The sequence below is a fragment of the Pipra filicauda genome, unplaced genomic scaffold (genome assembly GCF_003945595.2).
Source record: "Pipra filicauda isolate LSUMZ 115617 unplaced genomic scaffold, ASM394559v2 scaffold258_size1095741_pilon, whole genome shotgun sequence".
In the NCBI taxonomy this organism is placed as follows: Eukaryota; Metazoa; Chordata; class Aves; order Passeriformes; family Pipridae; genus Pipra; species Pipra filicauda.
In genome coordinates, this window is record NW_024104374.1 from 718,620 (window position 1) to 742,328 (window position 23,709).

Here is a 23,709-nt window from a genome sequence, read left to right on the forward strand (position 1 = left end):
TTTTTCTCCCTTTTGCAACTGTGCAGAACTAACATCTACAAAAAAAAGACAGGAGAACCATGGTCTGGGTAGCATCCCTAAAATGCTGTACTTCAGGCAGCATAAGAGAAGAGCTCTGCACTGTAATGCTAAGTACTTGTCATAGGAAGCAGAACTGAGATATAAATCATGGTCAGATCTATTTATACTTCTGAATCAACAAACACTGACAAGTGAAGGAACAGTCACATGTATCAACATCTCTTTTCCAAGAAACTATATGGAAAAACTCCAATAAGTTCAACCATGCTTTCTAGATGGTGCCATTTTTTGTCTCTCTTAACTTTGGATTATGTGACAGATACTGATCGCTGCCATAAATGCAACATATTCCATGTTCTTTTGAGGAAAAGAAACTTTTATCACTAGAAACACAAAAATGATATTGACAAAGTTAAGTCAGAAGTCTGAGGCCTTAAGCCAGGAAAAGAACTGGTCTAATTAGTTAGACATCTAAAGGATGCCCCAATAGTAAAGTATGAAGCACTGAAAGGATAATTTGAAAAAAAGATTCTCCTCTCCCAGAATACAGAGTAAACCTTTATTTCTATGCTTTTAAGTGTATTATTTAACTTGTTTGGATTGGCAACATATGCTAATACTACTAATGCTTTAGAAGAATATAGACATGGTTAATTTCTATAAATACAACTCTCAAACTAGCAGTTGTTTCTGAAATTGCTTTTCTATCACAAGTTACAGGCTGATGTTCTAAAGAAAAAACTTAGTTTTTCCACTTTTTACATAAGCTCCCCCTGAAATACAAGCTGTTTACAGAAGTTACAAAGGAGCTATATTTACTGCTCTTATGCCAGTTACAGTTCCCTGTTAATGAACTGCTTTAATTAAACAGGATTCTACTTCAACATTTCTGTGAAAGAAATTATTAACATAAAAAGCAAAGCTTATTAAAAAAACCCCAAACTGATATCAAAACACCAAAAGGAGTAATTGGTTTCTTTTTCCCTTAATGATTCTACTAGAGACACTTCCATCAGAAAGAATTCACTCAATCTAGTAAGAGAAGACATGCCTTAAACCACATGTGCTTTTCATTAAACGACATTGAATCATGTACCTAGTTTCCTTGGTTCCTCTCAACTTTATTACTAGTCTGAGAGGGCATGTGTGAGTCACATTTGAAGGAAATTGATTAAAGAGATTAAAATGCAGCAAAAATAAATAAAACCACCACCTAGAATATGTTTAAACTACATTATTATACAAGTTGTCGTAGCAAAGATTTCTAAATTTTCCAAATCAATGTGAGACTTTCAGTAAAAATCGCTTCCTAGCTTTCAAACCTAAACTATTGATCACAGTGTCATAGCCACACAATTGTGCATCTTTCAAGTTCTTAGAAGTAACCTAGACTAGGATTTTTAGAAGAGTCTGTATACTTCAGATGTACAAAGTACTATTAATTGAAATGGGCTCTAGCTACTGGACTCCCTTAGGATCTTTTAAAAAAATCCCAGCTACAGACAGCAGTGAAAGAAAGTATTATTTAACAACTATTAGCTTTTGTATTTTGGGATTGCTACAAAAAGCTGTAAAATATATAAAATGTAAAGCATGGCATAATAAGAATAAATTGCACTATTTATCAAGCTTTAGTGTCTTACATGCTTCACTTTACTTTCCAAGCACTGCAAAATTATTTGCACGGAAAAAAGAGATGACTTTTTTTCAAATTATACTGTTAGAGTTCCTCTAAGGTTGCCCAGTTGAGCAGGACTCCTAGGTGACCCTGCACCACTGCTAATCTTCCCATTTACTTTTAAGGGAGGCATCATTTAATGCCTAGTTTACCTGTAGCACAAAGGCAACATAGCTGGAGATATTTATATATAAAAGTTTCTCCACAAAAATATTTCAGCAAGATGTAGAATTTACATGAAGGCTTATGCAACAAAAAATTTTTCAAGACAATTTTGAATTAATTCTAAGCTGAAATCAATTAAATCACTTCTTAGCACAACTCTCTGTATGAACACCAAGACCCTTCAGAGTTTTCCCTACAATCTCCAATCCTATATGATAATATAAACTTTGCTCATTCCTCTCTTTTCAAGAACGACATGCAAAACTAGAGACTGCTACAAAAAGAAATAGTGTTCCAGTAATGACCTCTCATATACTTATTTTTAACATTTGCCCCTCAGAGTATTTCACAAAACAGGATGGTGCTATCCCCACAGTTTACAGACAAGAAGTTAACATTTATTTAAAGAGTATCTTTGCTACATAGGTGAGAACAAGTGTTTCTATGACCCAGAAAATTTTAAAAGCCTGATTTTTTTCATGTTTATCTTTCTTGAATCTGATTGACCTTTGGATCTTCAAAACCAATGGATTTCCCTAAAGCTTTTCTTACTGCCAAGCAAGACAGTATCTCTTTGGAGAGTTTTCCACCATCCACTAAGAGCAGAGCTGATACTGCAGGGATCACTAAAGCAGTCCCTCTCCATAGCCCAACTACCTTCTTTGGAAATGGATCAGTAATTTCAAGAATCACTACTGAAAGGCAAATACAGGCTTTGGTTTTTTGCATGAATGAAGAAAAAACAGTATATTAACGATGTTCTAAATAACAAGATATCTTTAACTGAAAAATCAGATTAACACAATATTACCATATATACTAGAGCAGGTTAAAACTGTGGGAGAAATTCAGACGCTCCTCTTAGATCCCTTGGCCTTTCCAAATTTATTTTCCAAGAAAAAAACACGTCATTATACTTCTGCAAACAGCTTTTCTGCACAATACATTAAGAGTTTATTATTTGACCCGTCTGTTGACAGTACTGATTTTGACTGTTAATTCTAACAAACTAAGCAAGCAAGTTCTCATTCTAAAACTCTAGACCCAGAAGCTACAGTTCTACTAATTGAAAACTAAAACCTCAGATCTGCAGACACAGAAAAATAAGGCCACCTGCTGCCTAACACAGCCAGAAGGCCAAGCAATGAACTAGAATTGTCTACTTCCATCACCACAGCACTCAGGTGCCTGTGAGTAGATACGACAAATCTCTATGGTTGCCAAGAAAATCAGGGTAGTCAAAGTTTAAATTTTGTTTTCAAACTATAACACATAAGCTAGAGAGTGAAGGAATCACAAAGAAGCTACTCCTAAGATGAGAGCATGCAATTACATGACTGAAAATTAGTTTTCATCAAAACTGCTTCAAACAATCTTAAGGCAGCCAACTCCAAATGGTGGCTTTGGGGCTTTGATTTTTTCAGTCTCATGAAAAAGGATTTGTAATATACAATTTTGGAGGCTGTAGCAAAGTATCTATCAAAGGCTGGAATTATTTATTTATAAATAAAGCAACTCAAATTCTTAGCATCTACAGCTGTGTTTGGTCAGAAAGAAAACCTCACATCTTCCAATCCATTTATAAAAGGCTAAAACATTAAAGGACTGGATACAGTGTTAGAGACCCCTAGAGATTTCCTTCTATCCAGTATTTCTGAGAAATTCGAAATTTAAAACACACTTCACTTTACAACAGACATTGTGGGAACATATAGCTAATAATGGTAATACTGAAAATGTAGAAGGCAGTGCTGTTTTCATTAAGTTATCCCTATTAATAAAGTATGTTTGAAAATAAGGTAGAGCTTTTAAAATAGTTATTAAAATACATAAGATATAAAATAAAAAATTATTAAAGCCCATACCATCTCCAACAATACACAAAAAAAAAAAAATACTACTTGATGGAGTCTTAAATGCTTCTCCTTATCAACTGTGTTCTAAACAATGTCACTTTCCAGTAAGATCTCATCTAATCCCTTTCCAGGATGGTTTACCACTCTCCAGTTCAATGCAAAGTATGCTGCAAATGACCTAGTCCAAAATTATATAAGCTATTTAACACAGTTAGCTCCAATCTCTTATATCATGCCCACCTACATTTCTGCTGCTAAGAGGGTCCATAACATTCCCCTATTAAAGCCTTAGCCTATAAGCAACTTATGAAAGAGAAACCTTACTACTGCTCCACTGGAAGCTCAAGCATTTCTACAGAAAATGTTTTAAAAAAGAAGCATTTCAGTTTTCTATTGAATAGCAGGTGAAAAACCCTGTGCACTTTTCCACAGGTTAGAATTTTCTGTGTTCTGGTATCAAAATAGCATAATGTAGAGCAACTGTATATCATCAGTCAGCATTAAACCACAGATGTTTGTATGACAAGCCTTATTTTTGCATAATTAGAAATCTAGATTTCAAAACTAACACTAGCAATAAAGAATGCTTTAAATACCTGGAAAAGGGAAATGTTTACTGTTTACTATGGTTTCACACAAAAATCTTTGCAATTGCTAAGATTCTCCCAGAAACCACTGCCATGATGACTTATACATAAAGTATACTGACTATCCTCAATATAGTCTGGTGTTTAGTATTAAAATTTGTTAGAAGTGCAGGACAAAAAATTCCTACTCTTTATACTACATCTCCCCAGGAATCACAATTCTACCATTTCTTTCACTTTGGTATAAAGCTGCGATTTCAAAAAGAAAATCAACCAACCAAAACACAACTCTAACCTGAAATGAAGGATAATAAAAATAATGCATTGGCAATTCATGGCAGTTTTATCACCATCTTTAGATGGACAGACAAGGAGAACCTTAGCTTAATCATCTACTTTTTGAATAAGTAGAGAAATACTTTAACAAGATTTTATATAAAGGTCCCAACCTACACTTTCTGCTCCATGACCATCAATAGAAAAAGAACAAAGGTATGGAAGAAGAAATAAAAAGAAGAAAAAAAAGACTACAGGAAGCACTGGAAAAATAGCCAGGACTAGAGGAAGCAAGTTTAAAAAATGGGATGAAAAATTAAAAAGAAGTTACAGATATCACAAAATTAATTACCAGAACAGGTCAATGCAATTTTTACCATTTTTTCTTCCACAACTATGCTACCAAAAACCCAAACAGATTAAGTACATCTCTGGAAGACAGGCAAAACCCATGCAGAACCTAATTAGAGCTCCTAATCAATGCATAATCCTGCTTTGGAAGGGCATGTGCCTACTGAGTTTCAGGCAACAGAGCTTCTTTGTTTCTCTTTGAGAAGAGACTATTTTGTAAGTTTCCCAAGGTCTTTTTCAGGAATTAGATCTACCATTTCTCAAGTTATACATTTGTAACACCTTAAATTAATTAATACAGAGGACGGTGGAGAAGGAAAAGGGAAAAAGAGATAGGGTATTCAACAGTAACTTTAGCAAGGTACAATGAACTGAATTCCTTGGCTTCTAGAAGCCATCAAAGATGTCCAGAAGACTCAGAGTAATAGAGGGATTAAGGTTCTTAGAAATAACTATTGAAGCTTCTTTCTTCCACAAGTATAAGGAAAGCCTAGGGAGAACAAGAATTCATATGAACTGCTACCTAAGTTGTAAGCTAATAAAACTAGACATATTTACATAATTATATCTGATTATGACTACATGTCCAAATTTGTAAAACAATCAGTTGAAATACATGAGAGCACAGATCATCATAAATTTGTATTTACCCTTTAACTATTTGCCAACTTTCTGAAAATGGAAAGTTGAAAATAAATTTATAATCTTAATATAAAAAGGACATTTTATATCACCTTCCAAAATTATTCTCATCACAGAATCACGGAATGGTTGGGCTTGGAAGGGGCCTCATGAGACCATCTATTCCAACCCCTCTGCTAAAGCAGGTTTGCCCAGAGCAGGTTGCACAGTATGGCATCCAGGGGGGTTTCTGAATATGTCCAGAGGAGACTCCACAACCTCTCTGGGCAGCTTGTTCTAGTGCTCTGTCACCCTGAACAATATTCTAATGAACAATAATAGTTTTCTTCTTTGTACTACAATGATCACTTCAGGACAGCTGAGGATTTTAACGGAGTTTACACTAGAGTTACTTCAATTAAGTTGAAAATCATTTAGATATGCTGTAGTAAATATGGTCTCAAAAAATCATTTCCATCAAGAGACATTATTTTGGTGGTAGGCAACTACTGGTCTACAGTTTCCAGCACAGTATACAACAATGGAGAGAGCCACTTCTCACTTGCAGCTGGCCCAAAATAATTTTGTTAATAGTCAATACTAATGTAAACTCAAAAATCGAACACTGCAGTAGCATATCAAGTACAATATGTAAACACTTTCCAAGTGAACAGTTGTAAGACATTCTTGTTCTCATTTTTTAAAACTCAGACTTGCATTACAGTAAAAATTTTCAGCAAAATGAGACCATTAAAATGAATAGCAGAATTTACTTAAGGACTGCTCAACATAACTAATACTCTATTTAACTGGTAAATAAGCTACTGAAATTACCAGTACTAGACATACTGGACAGCAGAAAACAAGAGAAACACCCACAATTCTCTTTGTTTTCCACTGTCTTAATCAGAAACTCACTGCAGCAGGATATTTTGTTCTCATCCTATTTGCAGGTGAACATACTCACTTGCCGTTGTATAGAAGTTTAAGTTTATTTAAGGGTGGTCTGCTACAATTTCATTTTTCCCTGTCTGCCTGTCACCACTCCCTCACTTCTGTCAGTGCTAAAACAGACCTAACTCCGTAGCAAGTCAGCTAGGACAAGGTTAAGCTCTCTGCCAAATGGACTCACTACGCGGTCAGATGAAGGCCAATACTTTCTGATGCAAAACAGGAAGCAGGAACAGCAAATCATGAAGGAATGGCAGGACTGCAGCAGCCCTTGGTTCATACTGTCATGGAAACATTAAGTCCACTTCACACTACTAAAAATAACATGCTATCACCTCTCCTCCACATCAAAAAGTTTGCCATGTTATCCAGTAGTCACTGCCAAGGCATTTGGCTGCTTCACTACCACAGGGTAAGTGATCACTTACACGACTTGCACTGTGAGAGACTTGTATCTGAACTGACAAAACAGGTGTAATATAGCAATTTCCTAAAAACATTTTAAGGACAGCATTATCCTTTTTCTGCTACTGTATCACTTACTAATTTCACAACTTGAATTAAATAAGCAGCAAACAATGGATTGCACAGCATGACCAACATTTCAACAGGGAAACTATAGAAGGCAGCATTATATTCTTCTCACTTGCAAAAGCAAAAATGTAAAACCAACACACCATGCAATAATGAATTAGAAAGAGCTATTCAGGGAAGCCAAAGTTGCATGCACAATTTATTGTGGCCTTTTAGATAGCTAGAACAAATGAAATCTTCTCCTAATATCTTTCAAATTTCAAGCTTTTGCTACTCCTGATTACAGAGCAACAAATTATGTACAGTATTACTATAATATCAACTTTTTTAAAATAAGGGTAAAGCATGGTTCAAAATTCTTAATTTTTTTCTACTATCTCTTTTTTCATGGAATTTACAGCACACAATGTTCTCAGGTTAAAAATTAAGACATCCTTCAACTTACTGTAAGTAGATGAAACTAAACCATAATGAAAATTTACAACTCTACCTATAAGGAAGGTACTAGAAATTTACTTTAATTAATAAACAAGCCCTACCACATGACACTTGCTGAAGGCAGTCTTTGGGACAGAACTGCTTTTAGCTTATCCAACAGAAAAATAAACCATTCTACCAATACTATTGCTCCTTCATTACATTCTCAACTGTTATACAAAGAAAAAGCGTATACAAGTGACTAAATACAGAAATACTATCAAAATAACGTCTCTAGTAACAGGAGTAAACAGAAGGAGGACAGTTAGTAAATGAGTACGTAATAAGCATCACTATCAAAAACGGTCCTATTTGTAAAAATCATGCTGTGTACAGCACATTTACTTTCCCATACAGATAAATTTAAAGATATTCAAGACTGAAAAGCCTAAAATCACTACTACAGGCAAGATCCAAATGTATGAACAAAATAAAAATCTTCTACTCAAACACTATTTGCTACTCATCACAACTTTAAAATTCCATTGTTTTAGCGGCAAATGATATACACAGTTTGACAGTGAGCATCACCAATTAATATTGTGTTGTAGTTGTCTTCAGAGAAGATGGAGGCAGCAACCAAGTAAAAGCTGCCCCAACACAAGAAGAGCACTAGAGAAAATGTGAATAACAATGATTCCAGACCAAATTAGAATAGCTAAGCAGAAACCCAGAAATACAATCTTTTCCTCAGAAAGGAAACATGTGGAGTCAAGGGAAAAAGGGGTAAAAAGTATTTGTCCGTAATTTTAATTCTGTTGTATGTGCCTCACCCTATACAGAGGATAGGATAAGGGTGAATAAGCAATTAAAGAGACCTGGACATCTGTAAAATGAAAGGAGTATCTATAGAAACACATTCAGCTAGAAGAGTTCTTAGTAATGCAGAAGCCTAACATATTTCTGGCAGAAGAACTGAGCCCTAAAGTCCAGGACCTCAAAGAACAATTTCAAATCCTTACTGATGCTCTAATTCCATATGTTATACTTATGCACCTCCACTTAGACAAGTCCTGTGTTTTTTCTTACATTCTGCAGTGCACAATCCAGAGGACCTTTTGCCTTTGCTTTGCAAGAGAACCACCCATCCTTACTGAACTCTTGCAAATAACACACAACTCTCAAAGCTCTCAAAATAAAGAGAGATCAATAATCTGCAGGATTCACTTCAGAAGGAGGCATAAGGACAGTACAGTTCAATGGGATCTCAGAAGTCTGCAGACTACTTTATTGTTTCAGTTTTTTTTCAAAGAAAAACATGGAAGAAGCAATACCATATGATATTGCAGGTCTAGATAATGACCAGTATCTCACTGAACTATGGGAAGAGGAAAGGAATTAGTCCTATGGAACATGAAGTACAGTCAAAATTAAAAAAAGGTTTCATAACAAAGAAATGGAAATTAAATATAAATTAATAATAATTTAAAAAAAATATTGGCCCTTCTCCTTGGGGAGAGGAAAATGGCATGTTCAGCCAGTCTGCCTCAAGTTGTCCTCGTTATTTCTAAAGATAAACTGCTTGACTATACAAGCATCTTGGTAAAAATCTATTAATTCACATCCACAAGGAAAAAAAAAATCATTAGTGATACAGGTTCATAAAGAAACACACTTTAGTACTGAAATAGTCTCTGTTCACCCAAGTACATTCAAAGAGAAATCTGTTTTAGGAAATTAGGTTTTTTAACATCTTAGTACAAAAATAACTGATCATTCCAAGAAATTAGCAACTAATTCCCATCTCTTAGCACTAGAACACTAACACATTTCTGAAATTTATCTCAGAAACTCAAAGTATTGTCACTCTATAGCAAGAACGAGAATGAGTCTTCTCTTCCACAGTCTCAAACTTTAATCAAGTTGGACTGCAATAAAACAAATACATTTACATATCAATTTTAATCCTTTTATATTCATTTGAACAACAGTAATAGTTGCAGGTATTCTACCACAAGAAAGGGAATTTCCAATTTTCTGTTCATACATTTTAGAGTACCTTTGCAATCTTCCAATATCCACAATTTCACCCATATTGTTATAATTTCCTAGTATTTCCTTTTTTCTTCATCATTATCCTGATTATTTGAAGGTTTATGGCTTCCCTCAGAAGTTTTCAATTTGTATAATTTAATACTAAACTGAATTTTTCAGCTCTCAAACTGCCTGAAACCATAATTTGATTAAACAGCCATTTTTTATACTAATTGAGTAGATGCAATAGGTGGTGCAAAAAACAAGTTAACCTATATAATAATTCATTAGTATGTACTACACATGCCTGTTTCAGCAAGGCATAATTTTGAGAAATTAGAGCCAGCAGACCTTTAACTCTTGCACAAGTAATGCGCACCACCTAAATCTCTTATGCCTATGTATAACATATAAAGATGATAATGAAGTGAACTGACAAAGTGTATTTCAACTGATGTTCTATTTGAACAATAGTTAGCCCTGCGTTGTTGTTTTCTATTAAAGGGGAAAACCAATTATTTCTGTAATGAGGATTACAGTGCTTCCCCAACTGATTAAGTTACTAAATGAGCCAGAGTGTTTTCAAGACAAAGATTTGGCTGACACTACCACAATGAAAAAACTACTAATGCATTAAATTTTTTTGGGGGCTCAAAACACACCCATCCAACAGCTCCACAAAACAAGTGTAACACAAACGTACACAGAGTATACACATCAGTACTTCAGACATACTGGGGGTTTGTGACCTATCACGTGATCTTGAAGTTGACCCCTCAGTCACATTATTCAGCAATAAGAGGGAGGTAAAAGAATCAGATGTATGACAAAATGAATTCTGTTTCACATGGAAATTTGAGCTGCATGTTTTTAAAACTATTTGCTCTGTAGTACTTAGAGAACAAACATAAGGGTTTCCAAGTTTTGCCCATATAAAAAGTCTTTTTCTTTCTACCATTTCTAATCCTGACTATAAACTCAACCCTAATGTGCTCAAAGCCTCTTTAATAAATTAATAAATTCTGATGATCTACTTTCTCTAGTGATTTTCTGCTTTCAGAAACTGACAATGTGCAATGTCAGAGGTGTAAATTACATTTTTTCATACCTCCTGCTTGATATTCTACCATTTTTTGATAATTCAAGAATTAAGTCTCTCTCCCTATCTTTAGTAACTTTTAAAAATGTGTTCTGAATAAATTTGCTTATAGAGACACCATGTGTCACCACAAATTTCCTCACAGCCAGCATCTATTAGCATTCACTAAGCACCCAAAATCAGTAGTCATTTTAATACCACCTAATACTTTCTTTCTCAAGATAATCTCATATTTTCCTCATAATATGGAAAATTTTTCCACCACTGAAAAAGATACAATTTATTCTTATCATTTTACAGTGGCACAAAAGTGGTGGTAAGAATGAGCACAAGATGCAAGTTAATGATACACCATACAGCCACACTTGCTTTGCGTGACAATACAGAGAATATCTAACAGAAGGGCTCTCACAGGGCAATTCTGGTCTCTGCAAGAGGCTTTAAGTCATCTAGCTGGCCAGAAGGCAGTTTATATTATCAGGAAATAAAAAAGACAACCCATTTTCCAGTTTCCCTACGTTCACGTATAGTGATAGGAGAGCTGATACTAAAGGATTTTGTTCTTTTTGGAAAGTGTTTAATGTGATGATCAAAAAAACCCATGCCTTCTTTTCCTAAAGTATCAGAATCATCTCAAAGTGAAACACAAAAGCATGTCATATTTCCCCAGCCTTAAAATGATGCATAGTAATACTGAAAAAGAGAAAACTAGTGTTTGCAAATAGTTTTTGCCTTTTAAAGGTGATAATTTCCTGCATCTATATCTAAAAAACAGGCAAAAAAACCTCAACATCTCTTTGAAATACTATTCTGTTGTAAGGAATAATTCAATCTCGGATGAGACATTTTAAAGATCATTAGAGTATTACAAGAGAATATCTAAACTTCATTTTAGGATGCCACTCTGCAGGCTTACTCTTACTGCTGCAGTATTAGTTGTATTTCAAAAGCAACTTTGAAAATGGAAATCAAAGGCTTGCATACAAATACTTACTGCAGGTATCAGTAACTTTTTTACTTCTTCAACAGCCCTCTTCAGTTTTATTTCTGCTCTGTTCTGAGCATCCTCCACAGTGATAAGTACATGTAAATCTTCATTCAGGTGTTCCCAGTTGGGCTTGCCTCGGTTCTGTTCTTCCTAAAAAAAATTAAAAAGTGGAAGCTGTGAAACACATTCTGTATGAAGTAATCACGTAAGCAGTAGACAAATTCTGTGAATTGTATGAACTGTATTTTCAGCCATATTTCTTCATACTTTGGAGACTGTTTTGTTTTATAGGAACTTAGGCTTCAAAATACCTTTTTGGGGATTTGTTTGTGTTTTAGAGCCTCATACCCTATTAATTTTTTTTAAGACTACAATACAAATGCTGTTTCTTAGACTACCTTTCCCAGCTGAACAAAGGAATAAGAACAAGAAGAATTACAAACACAGTCTTACTTTAAATATTCTTTGCAGCCTTTTGGGAGTTAAAGACATAAGATATATTAGTGGTTAAGCAACCTAATCTTTTGAAGAAAAGTGAAAGAGACATCATACATAGAAACTCCATGTGAATCACTCCAAAGGACAAGAAAGCAATTCTTCAGTGTTAAAAATCATTTTTAAATACTCATGAAGAAAAGATTCAAGACTCAAGTACGAGAAAAGGACTAGAAGTTGTAATTTTCAAAGCAGAGCTACATGTACTGGATGAAGGCAAGAGAGGAGATGGCACGGCTTTAACACTGAAGTCACAGAAGTGCACGTGACAAGACTTTCATCATTAGATAGGTATTCTGTCACACCCATGGCATTAATAATCCCAAAGGTAAATCTCAGAAATGTTTTCAGAAAGGGAGAGCAAGCTAAATAAAACATTTCTTAGGTAGACAATTTTAAACAACAGATATCAATAAACTTAAGTAACACACTCAAGTCTTTAAAAAAATTATATAATGAAACAACATAGAAGAAACTTCCCAACTCCTTTTTTAAGCTGTAAATACAGCTAGCTAAATTTCCCCAAAACCTCACTTAAATTGGACAATATCTAAAATGTAATAAAACAAGTAAAAAATGAGAAATGCTTATTACAACTTTTGAATCTAAAAAAAGGCCCACACAAATAAACCCCACATATTTGAAATTTAAAATATTGGACATAATAAAAGAGTCTCCTATTTGTAAGATACACATTTGTGCTTTAACTGCAATTCACACTTTAATTTTGCATGCCTAATTTTCTTTAATCACAAATGTGTCTTTTCCCCCAAATTTCATGAAAAGTTCTTCCAGGAAATCAGACATGCTGAGGAAATATTTGAAGATGTAATACTAACAAATGCTCACAGTGCTTTATATTCATATATACTTGAGGGATCACTGTTCCTTCAAATATTTTCTTTTTAATTCAGCTAAGTCTAAAATGTTCTCTGGAATGGATAAGGATAAAAATGGGGAAAAAACAGAATCATGATAGATAAAAGGAAAATTTATGTAAAAGAATCAGTACTTGGAAGGAAACTTCTTTTCACTATTTATGTAACATGCACATATGCACTAATCCATACTACCAACTACAGTGGTGTGGGGTTATCTTAGCCAACTTTGTAAACAAAGGTGGCTGTGAAAATAGCTCTATGAATTTCAGAAGCGAAGAAGAGAGAAAAATAATCGTTATTTATGGAACAGAACCCAACGCAAAGTGCAGCTGAGTTATAACATGTTCTCTGCTGCAATTTAATCTTTGAAAGAACTATCTATGACAAGGTATTTGCATCCTATTTATTCAATCATGATCAAAACTCCACTATTACTATTTAAACGATTCTGCTTATTATTATTTTTTTAATCTAAAGCAGGAGTGAGCTGTTTTCTTTTAAGATGGTGACAAGCTATATTAATATGAGGTAGTACAAAATACTATGTTACACGAAGGATGAATGAGAGAAGGTTCCTAAACCAGCAGAGGGCAGAGCAAGAAACATGCAATTACCTCTTCTTGTACTGACACAATGCTGGAATGGAAAAGGTACTAGTTCCTAACTCAAGATGCACGACAACCTGCACTACTGCAGTATCATATGGGGGGGGAAGGTCAAGAGAGACAAATGGACAAATGACAAGGAAAGGTGCCCCCAAGAAAAACAGCAAGTTCTGTTTCCAAAAGATAAGGAATGCCTAAATGCAGTTTTAGCTACTATGCAATTAAACACTATATAAATAGTGTGGGCAAACAAAGAGGCCTTACAGTGCCGTATCAACTTCTTTCATAATGAAAATAATAGGGTGCAAAGTTTCAAAAACTTGGAAATATTGGAGGACTTACCATCTGTCAGCAGCAAAAATTAAAATCCACATTGTTGTAGTGTATTCATGATTTGTAATTTTTAGAACACAAAAAACTCTTTCTTTGTTATTGAAAACAAGGTAGCCTGCCTCTTGGTTTTTCGCTATTTAAAAGTTTCAGATTAATGTTACATCAAGTACTGATGCTGTACTCCAAATTATCTGTTGCAGCATGAGAATTTTTTGTTCAGTTAGAAAAGAGAACAAAAAAGATGTACATAGGACAAACAAATGATACAGAAGATTTTTTTTTTTCTCCTAATTTACTTTTAGGTAGAACACATCATGTGTAAGGTCAATAATTACAGGTATTATTAAAGTCAGACCTTACAGCACAAGCAATCATAAAGATTACTTATCAGTAAGATAACTGAACTAGTGTATGACTATGACATGCTCTTCTATGGTCATGAAGTACATTAATAAAAGTCTTGTTGCTTAGAGTACCATTTATTAAGTCAAATGGCAAGACTGAAAGAAAGGTTAAGAAGAATAAAAGTCCATACTGTGTTTTGAAAAACCAGTTAGTAACAAAAAGAAAAAAGACAGAGTTTGGAATGGGCTTCCAATTTCTTCTGTTCTACCTCAATGCACTGGGGCTTTGAACTCCTCCAGTGCTTCCCTTCTGTCCCACAAAGTTGTTTTCTTAGCGGGTTAACAGTTTTCTAAGAAATGTCTTTTGCTCTGCTGAAAATTCTAGTTGAATGTTATACCAATATGTATAATTGATTATTTATTTGTTTGTTTTTACCAAAATTAGGAAATTCAGGTCCAACAGAAAGTCAGATGCAAAATATACAACGGGGTTATGTTGATTGGAGAGAGAGAACCTGTAACCTCTTGCAGTTAAGAGCTGCAATTTTTTATGTTACCTCATTCTCTTTTTAAATCCTAAAAGGATGGTTTGGAAAAATGTATTTTCACCCAAGTAAAATCTTTACTTATATTAAACTAATCCTCTGTGCAACAAGTCTTGAAACCTCTTTGACTATAACAAAACATTGTTGAGGAAGTCTGAGCTGGTAAACTGAATATACCTGGAACGCAAGGAGAAAAGTATCTTTCTTAAGACTCATGACATATGTTCCAAGATTTTAAGGGTTGATTAGGGTTTTCTTTTGAAAATTTTTTGGGAGAAAATGCTGAAAAGAAGGGCAGGACAAAATGACTACAACTTGCCCTGCTGCTTACTCAGTACAAAGAAACTAAGAGACGTGGTGGTCTTGGAGTGAATTGCAGATAAGACAAACCAGATTCACATCACAGATTCAGAGAACAGCTGAGGTGGGAAGGGACCCCGAACATCACCCACTCCAAACCTCCTATTCATGTTAAACTCATGCATGATGGGAAGGGCTAGGTTTTAAACATCTCCAGGGATGGAGACTCCATCACCTCTCTGAGCAAGCTGCTCAGTGTTGAGTGACGACAAAAAAAGCTTTTTCTTAGGTTTAAATGTAACTTCTTTCCTTTCAGTGTGCCCACTGCCCCTTGTCCTTCTGTAGCAACTGTTGAGCAATTCAGCGTAGTTGCCAGGTATACCTACTGAAAAAGCAACAAGGAGTAAGAGAAATTGCCATGAGAATTATTTTGGGAAAAAAAACATATGTTACCACAGCAGGAAGAGTATGCACACTGAAGAAAGAAACGGCACTAGGAAAATCAGAAAACCTGACTAAGACTTGGAGAAAGAGAAATTCAATTGCATATATTCAAAATTACATACACAAGACATAATTTACAGCATGAAGTTTTCCTGCATCCCAAAGATTGTTTATGGAAGAATTATACAGGAAAAATGGAGACAGTGAAGACACAGGAAAGTATAGAGTGAAGTGATTTATGCCACAACCTTGGGAACAACAGTATTAGAAGAGCTTAATTACAACCAAACTGTCTTGTCTGCTAAATTAAAGGACATTAAGAACAACATAAATGGCAGATGAAATTTCACTGTGCTCCTTGTTTGGCAGAAATTTCAGTATCCTTAAATATGGCCTATTCTGTAAACAGATTTGCCTTCATTCTCTTGCCTGTGCATATATACTCACTATCCTCAGAGTACCTATACAGAATAATGGACTACTTAATATTTATCTTGCTATGAAGGTCAGTGTATCAGGTAGTTTAAAAGAAAAAAACCTTGCTAAAACTCCTCAAAATTTAGCTGCAAAAAATTAAAAAGTACCAACTACAGAAATTTTCTTGGGGAAGGAATTAGGGGGGGAGCTGAAAAGCAGGCAAAGGTTGCCATTGACTTGAATCTATAGAGTGAAACTTGAATATTAGAAAGGTTGTTCCATGAGAGGAAATACTGCAGTCCCTCTCACTGTTAATTTGTGTCATGTGTTTTCCATACCCCTCACCATACCACAGGAATTTCAAGTCGTGGTCTTACACCTCCTGCATCTCAGGCCCTAATGGCCATTCCTATTTACATCTTTATATCCCATTCCAAAGTTTTCCTCTTAATTTCTCAACCTCTGACTTAACAAGAACTTACTAGCTTCCTGTAAGCTACACAAAGCAGATGATTAAAACTCACCTAGACTGGAGTACAAAGTTAGGTCTCTATCAAGCCAATACATTTCAAAAACTCTAAACCCAAAGGAAAGAAGTGTCAAGGTTAATTGAAATTGTTAAAATTATTCAGATGTTGAAAGGGGGAAATACTTTCAGAAAGAAAGCCATCACAAAATATTTTGTCATCAACTCTTTAAAAATCCTCAAACTTTACTTCTCACCACAAAGACCTTCACAGTATGGCCAACTGCCTAAAAAAAAAGTTGAAGAATTAGAAACTGGTGAAGTAGAATCCAGTCTTTTCCAGCTATCAGAATGCCATTAAAGGAAAATGGAATAAACACCAAAAGAAAAATACTTCTCTAGTATCTGTTTATATGCAGACAGGGAAAAATATTAGTTAGACAATAAAGAGAATGAAAAAATGAACGCAATGTGGTAAGAGTGAAAGAAGTTTTCCACATGTCATTTTTTTTCAGAAAGCTATGGCCTATAGTATTAAAAAGGTGCAACTTCTATCCTATGCACTTTTTTCCACTCCATCTCATACAATTTCCAGTAATGTAGGTGACTAAAAAGGTACAAACACAGCTAAGCACCAACAGCAGGAACCTTTTAAAGAAATGAAGCTGCTGGCTCAGGCAAGTGTTGAGAATGAACCTTAGCACTCTCACTCATCTTGAAGTGATAGCTATTAAATTCTGTTTTCACCAACCTATTAAACAAGCTGCTCTCCCTACTGAATGACAAAAACCACAGAAAAGCTAGAGTAAAAGGGAAGAATGTTTTCATATAATGTCAAATTGAACACTAAAATTAAAAAGCATCAGAATAGCTTTAGTCCTTTAAACCACACAAAGGTTTAATTCAAGTACACTCTAAGAACTTGAATTAAAATTATCCTAAGATATAAAAAACAGTATAATCCCTCATAACCATTTCTCGCAGTCAAATGGAGGCGGCAAGATGCAGAGAGAAGAAATTCAGCTATTTAGTAAAATTACCGCACTATATTTTGTCTAATAAATTGTGCTGTAGGTACATTACAATTGACAGTAGTTCTAAATGAATATTTCTTTTGAATAATGAAAACATTCACATATATATATATATCAAAGTTTAAAAAAAATTCAAAGAGCAGTTTAAAAGAAGTTGTGTGAATTTTTAAAAAAAGTTAACGCTGATTTAAAGCAATTTCAAAACAGAAGTTTAACTAAGAAGTCACCAATTAGGTCAATATAAACAAACTGTAGTCCTGATCCAATTTTAGTATTTTTAAATAAGAATTGATAGGTATTGTACCCATGCAACAGTCTCTGAATCAGTAACATAACAACAGAAACATAAATCAATCATTCAGTGCAGTTTACATCTTACTTTAGCACCTTTTGTTGACACAGTTGAACTGGCAAACCATTCCAGTTCCAAGTCAGAGTAATCTAAGAAGAATGTACTTTCCCCTCAAGTTGTTATTCCCAACCTTTCACAGGCTACAAGAACTGTCCATCTTGTGTTGTTCAACACAACTTCTGTTCTCGTAACTGTTCCTTCTGCCAACCTGAGCTAGAGAATTTTATTTTTAAGTTTTTGGCACCTCTGCTGCAGAGACAATTGAAAACAAACATCCAGAAGACAGATACTGTAACATATTGTGGAAGGAATAAACCACTCAGAAGTCTCAGTCTACAAATAATTCCATATCACCATATTCATGAGAGTTTCCAGCTCTAACGAAGCAAAAATCACTTGAATCATCTCTTACTGTTGTCTTACTGTATCACTTTGTGACCAGTGTAACAACTTGCTACGGTTCACTCCCTTACCAGGCAGTCCTTACTTCTCCCACTGTGACTGGCTCCAGCATCACACCAACCCTTCCCAAAACCAAGCCAACACGCTGATGGCAGAAAATGCCTCCCCCCTCCCTCCATTTTCTCCTGGACAAGGGAGTTTACGATAAGGAGCTACTGAGTGCCAGCATAAGATCAGTGCTATAACTGGGAAAGGGAGAAGATGAGGGACCATATTTTAACACATAAGTGCCACTTAAAGACTGGCTTACCATGTCTCATGAAACTAACCTAAGTGAAATCCAATTGTTCATGTACCAAGGACAGAACACAGTTACCTTTATCATCTTATATGAAGCAACCTACTCATCTGTGTAAGAACTAGGTCTTAAATGCTAGTATACACTAGCAATTGTAAAGTGGAGTTTCCTCCCTCCATTTTTGCCACTGACTCCTAAGTGTTGACAGAATCGACTGGTGAAAAAAACAAACAAACAAAAAAATTCTGGAAAACAACTCCCCCACCCCCAAACCTATATTCACAAGATAAGAGCCCTGGCAATAATATTTCAATAGAAGCTGTTAATTTAGATGAGGCCTGCAAACAAAATAAGTGCTTAGGTAAGTAGCAAAAATACATGATTTTATCAGATGAAATTCCAAACCAGCCCTGCAGAAAACCAGTTTAAAATGATGCACTAATTACAGTATCTGTTTGAACAACAGAAGTAATTTTATAACATGAAGCATCAGAAGACACTGATTGTCTTAACCCCTGCTGATAAACTGCTTTAATTGTGCAGTTACAGTCAGGCAAATTAACAGAGACTTTTGCTCCCACTGAGTTTCTAATGGTAGCAGTTCACAAGCAGAAAGCTGGTGGAAAAAAAATGTTACAAAGAAATGCTGAAGGAGTAGAACCTGGTTAGGGAGAACACTACAGCTTACTTCACATTTTGAATTTCTGATCATAGTTTTCACCTACAGAAACAACAGATGAATTGCTTAAATTAACAATCACATACTGCTGTTTCAAATGTCAAGCAAGTTAGTGTTATTTAGCATGTCTTTAATTATAAATTATTATTGTATACTAAGCCCCCACCAAGACAATTTTGGATTAAAAAAGTGGGTGTCTTCCTGCACACATTAAACTTGCTGGTAGCTGTCAAACATTGTCAAAAGGCATTATAAAAAAATCTTTTGAGAACTATTCTGAAAAAAAATCTAATGGCATGAAAAAACTTAATGTTTAAATGACACAAGAGGATACTGTTCTCTGTTTCAAAGCCCCAACGCAGACTTTGTGCTCAGTAAACTTCAAACCAGGCACCGCCCCAAGTTCAGATCTGCCCTGCAGTCAAAATGGTTCCTGCATGCTCACAACACCACACTGGATCTTTCCAAAGCTGTGGCTTCACGGCACGACTGAACTGAGCTGATCCAACCCTTGTGATCTGCTGACAGAAGAGGAAGCCCCTGTCACCACCCCAGCTGGCACACTCACGCCCCCTGCTCTGCAGGGCTGTGGCTGCTCCGGAGAGCAGAGCCAGCAGAAACTCCCTGTCACAAAGGGTAAGTTTCCATGAAACAGGCAGCAGGACTGCATCTCTCCTCAGGATTTTCTTCTTGCATATTTGTCTCAAGTTGTGTCGGTGTGTAAAATAAGATTTGTGGAACAAGCTGTATTGTCGAGTGCTATCAAAACCCAGGAGCCTGTTAACACTGAATATTTCACTGTTGTGGGATGAAAGTAAAAGGGTTTTGTATGCATTGGTATCCTCAGGGAAATAAATGAGAATTTAGCACGCGAAATGCATAGCATAAACTCAATACCTGGATATATTCGTTAGAGAGGAATGCAATTTTTAATATTGACACTTAAAATTACCATGAAATATCAAATGTTACCCAGTCAGAGGAGTGAGACTGTTAATTTCTCTGGGTTTGGACTACTTATAAGTTTTAACATTTTAACTTCACCAGTATTCCTGGTGTAGTAAATTTCATATGAAGACAGTTACACTGAGATCCAAGTGTGATTTTATTCGCCTACAGAAAAGGGAATAAGCAGTATGAAGCATTTCACAATACTTTGATTCCTTTTACACACTGACCACTTGCTAAAGAAATATCAAATTCCCTCAAAAGATAATGAAATACCAATAAATCCTGAATGCAAGTCTTTTTAAATCAGAGTTAGCTTCAGATGGTTTTTTGAAGGGAAGTATCTCCACACTCTGAATCTCAAGGTACAAAAGACATTTTTAAATGAACGCTTAGACCAACAAAACCCAATCTGTGACAGTGGACACATTCCTCAGAGCATTCTCTGATCAGGCAATACAGACAGTAAGTGTACTTCAACTCATGACTCAGGTCCATTCTTTATCAGTCACTAATGAAATTAACTTCAAAATAATCTGCAACTGTTCTAAAATCTCTTCTGCGTAAACCTATTTGCCTCTGAGCTTATGAGCATTATAAATCACTACGAAGCTCATTCTACTATTCAGTTTTTGATGGAGAAAGGTTGAAAAAAAGAAAGTATTCTTTAGATGCCTTATTATCAAACAGCACGTATGTATCATGCACAGATAGTAAGTTACTCAATTTACATAGTCTTAACGTACTTTAGAATTTTTATTTTACCAATAACAGGATGCTCAAAATAGAAAGTATATCTAGAATAGATCAGGTTTTATGAACATAAAAAGGTATTTATTTTAAAGTATGACCAACATGCCACAAAATAATATTTCACTATATAATACTATTAAATTTAGTCTTTTAAGTACATTAAGATTCTTTTGCATATCTCAGTTTTTATTTAAGCAGTATTCCAGCTGTATTATATTTTAATTTACCACTGTATTTCCTTCTCCCCAGGAAGAAGACTAGTACACCAAGGTACTAGCCTTGCTAATGCATACCTCTGTTCCACCTGAAAACTTACCAAGGTGTCCAAAACTCTTCTAAAGTACATGCTGACAGGAAAAACAGTCTTAATTAAACTGAAATCTGATGCCTCTGTTTCATCTGGGATTCTCAAACTAGGAGATCTGAAAGCGTTGACATCCAAAAGTACCTAATCTAATACACTTTCCAGAACTAACTCAAGGCATGTCAACTTCAAGAAATTTGCTTGAAGAAAGAAGCTGCAACTACAAGAAAATGCAACATAGCAATCCAGTGGCTTGTACACTGGTCCAGGAAATGAGCATCAAGATCCTAGTACTGCCTCAGGTAAATAGGTATCCACATCACCAGGCTGACATTCCAGGAGCGCCCTAACATCATGCCAAAGAAACACACAAGGAAGTGCTTTCCATTTTGCCCTTTATGAAAGCAAATCACTGCCCAGGAGGTGAGGGGAAAAAAAAAAAAAAAAGAAGGAGGCATCCCTAGCCCAGTGATACAGGACTTCATCAGGAGTTGGGTTCCTGTGTTTTCACTCAGGACTGGAGCCTTTTTGCAGTTGTAAATAATTAAATAAAACATATAAACAGCATGCTGAGGTGAACCTTCATTTATAACTTCAAGGTAAGCCTCCTAGTTTTTCCTTTTTCCATTTATACAAAACTTTTACTTTCATCTGTACAATGAACACAAATGGTGGAAAGCTTCAAAAGCACCTGTGGTTTAATGATTTGGGAACTTAGGGGAAACACCTGAACAGTGGTTTCACATTTCTGAACTCTTACTGTTTACAGTGAAGTGCTACCATTATTCCTCAGCTGTACTTAAGGGGACAAAACCCCCCCCTGTCTACACTCAATGGTTTCTCTGTCTTCTAGTATACACATTAAAGTGCTCCCAAATATTTCTTTAGGTGATTTTTTTAATATTTAAAAAGAAAACAAGCAAACAAACAAAAAACCAAACACCCTAACCCCAAAACACTGTTCTTAATTTCAATTTGGACTACCATTTACAGCATGCTGAATTTGGAAAACTGCACTCTGTGTAGTACTAGCCACTAGCACTTGGCCAAGTAAAAACCATAAAATAAATTATATTTTTGTATTCAACAGATAACATGTTCAGCTCTTAGGCTAACAGTATAATTTTACAAGTTTTAAAACATTTTTTTCTTCTCCTGAAGTACTGTCATGTAACTGTCATCAACAGTAGCTGCTGCACATAATTGTGGCATCTGTCTTTACTGAATTTCAACCATTTTTATTTCTCTATTCCATGTTTTATTTCCTCTCTGCCTTGCTTAGACTCGATTGCTGCTTTGCATAGCAAACCTGGTCAGTGCATAAACATTCTCTATATCAATAATTTGAGCTCAGTGTTAAATTCATCCATTTCTCAAATTAAACTCATTCTCAGACACCTGTGGATCCTGCTCTTTTATGACTGCTCTACATATAAGCAAAGCTGAACAAACCATAAGGGTTAAGAAGTATCAAAATAAAGCCACACTTTTCTTCAAGTGCTATTCCTGCTTAAGCTAAACATGAATTCCAGCAATTTTCACTCATTTATGTTAAAAGTCTAAGAAGTAGACAAAGCTACAATAATTAATACATAATTTGTGATTATTTTTTTTTTATAATTAGGAATAAATAACTGGAGTTTTTTCCAAACTAAATTTACCTACCTGTTAAAAAAAAGGAGGGGAAAGAAACAGAAAGAGGAGAAAAATATGTAAGTGACCTTTTGGAAGTATCGGAATAAACAGCTGCTGACAACCTGCATTTTAATGCCAACATATCAACACTTCTATTTTCTTCATCTTGTTTTGCCTGTCGCTTCCAGAGTCCAGCAATTCAGACTTTGCTTGAAAATCCAACCATTTTGCTTTTAGCATTTCCTCAACGAGGAGTTGCACATATATGCTCTCATATATGTGTATATATATGTGTGTGCGTATATATATGTGCATATATATAGATAGATATGAAAGATGTATCAATACGGATTCCTCTGCATAAATTTTGGTGAAGGTCTTAAGACAGTATATTGAAAAGACAACTCTGCGAAATTGCAATATACTCACGCCAACCCTTTGGGTTTTTTGTTACAAAATAACTGTAAGCTTCTGAGAGAAAATTATTCTTCCCCATTTTCCCATGCTTTTAAAATTTACAATAATACACAATTACTAACCTTCTTAACATCTTTTCAGAAACTGCTTAAGACTCAGTAAGAAAACCTCCAAATTTTTGTACAAAAGTATACAAAGATGTTGCTACAGAATATTTTTAACAGAAACTTAAATTGAACATGTTTAACATAACCTCAGCGTGCCAAGACAGTTGGGAATTACCACCTCGTAGCCCACTATGTAATAGACAAGCTTCAGACAGTTAAACTGCACAAAAGCTAAATTTAAGAAAATAAAAAACAAAATTCTTCCCTATTCCAGCCCCCCCCCCAAAAAAAAACTGAAGAAAAAATTAGCAAGTTTACAGGTTTTACTTTTCGTAAGTATAAAAAAGGCTAAGTGACCTCAGTTTAAGAATA

The 23,709-nt window shown here is 35.1% G+C and overlaps 1 protein-coding gene across 3 annotated transcripts in view; it reads right to left on the reverse strand.

The window, feature by feature from the left end:
- Positions 1-23,709, reverse strand: part of QKI (QKI, KH domain containing RNA binding) — a 156,730-nt gene that overhangs the window by 39,965 nt on the left and 93,056 nt on the right. For all 3 annotated transcript variants that reach the window (XM_027729521.2, XM_027729524.2, XM_039382128.1), the window contains exon 4: positions 11,585-11,728. In XM_027729521.2, coding sequence (XP_027585322.1) covers positions 11,585-11,728 — 144 coding nt within the window. The remainder of the gene's footprint in view (positions 1-11,584; positions 11,729-23,709) is intronic.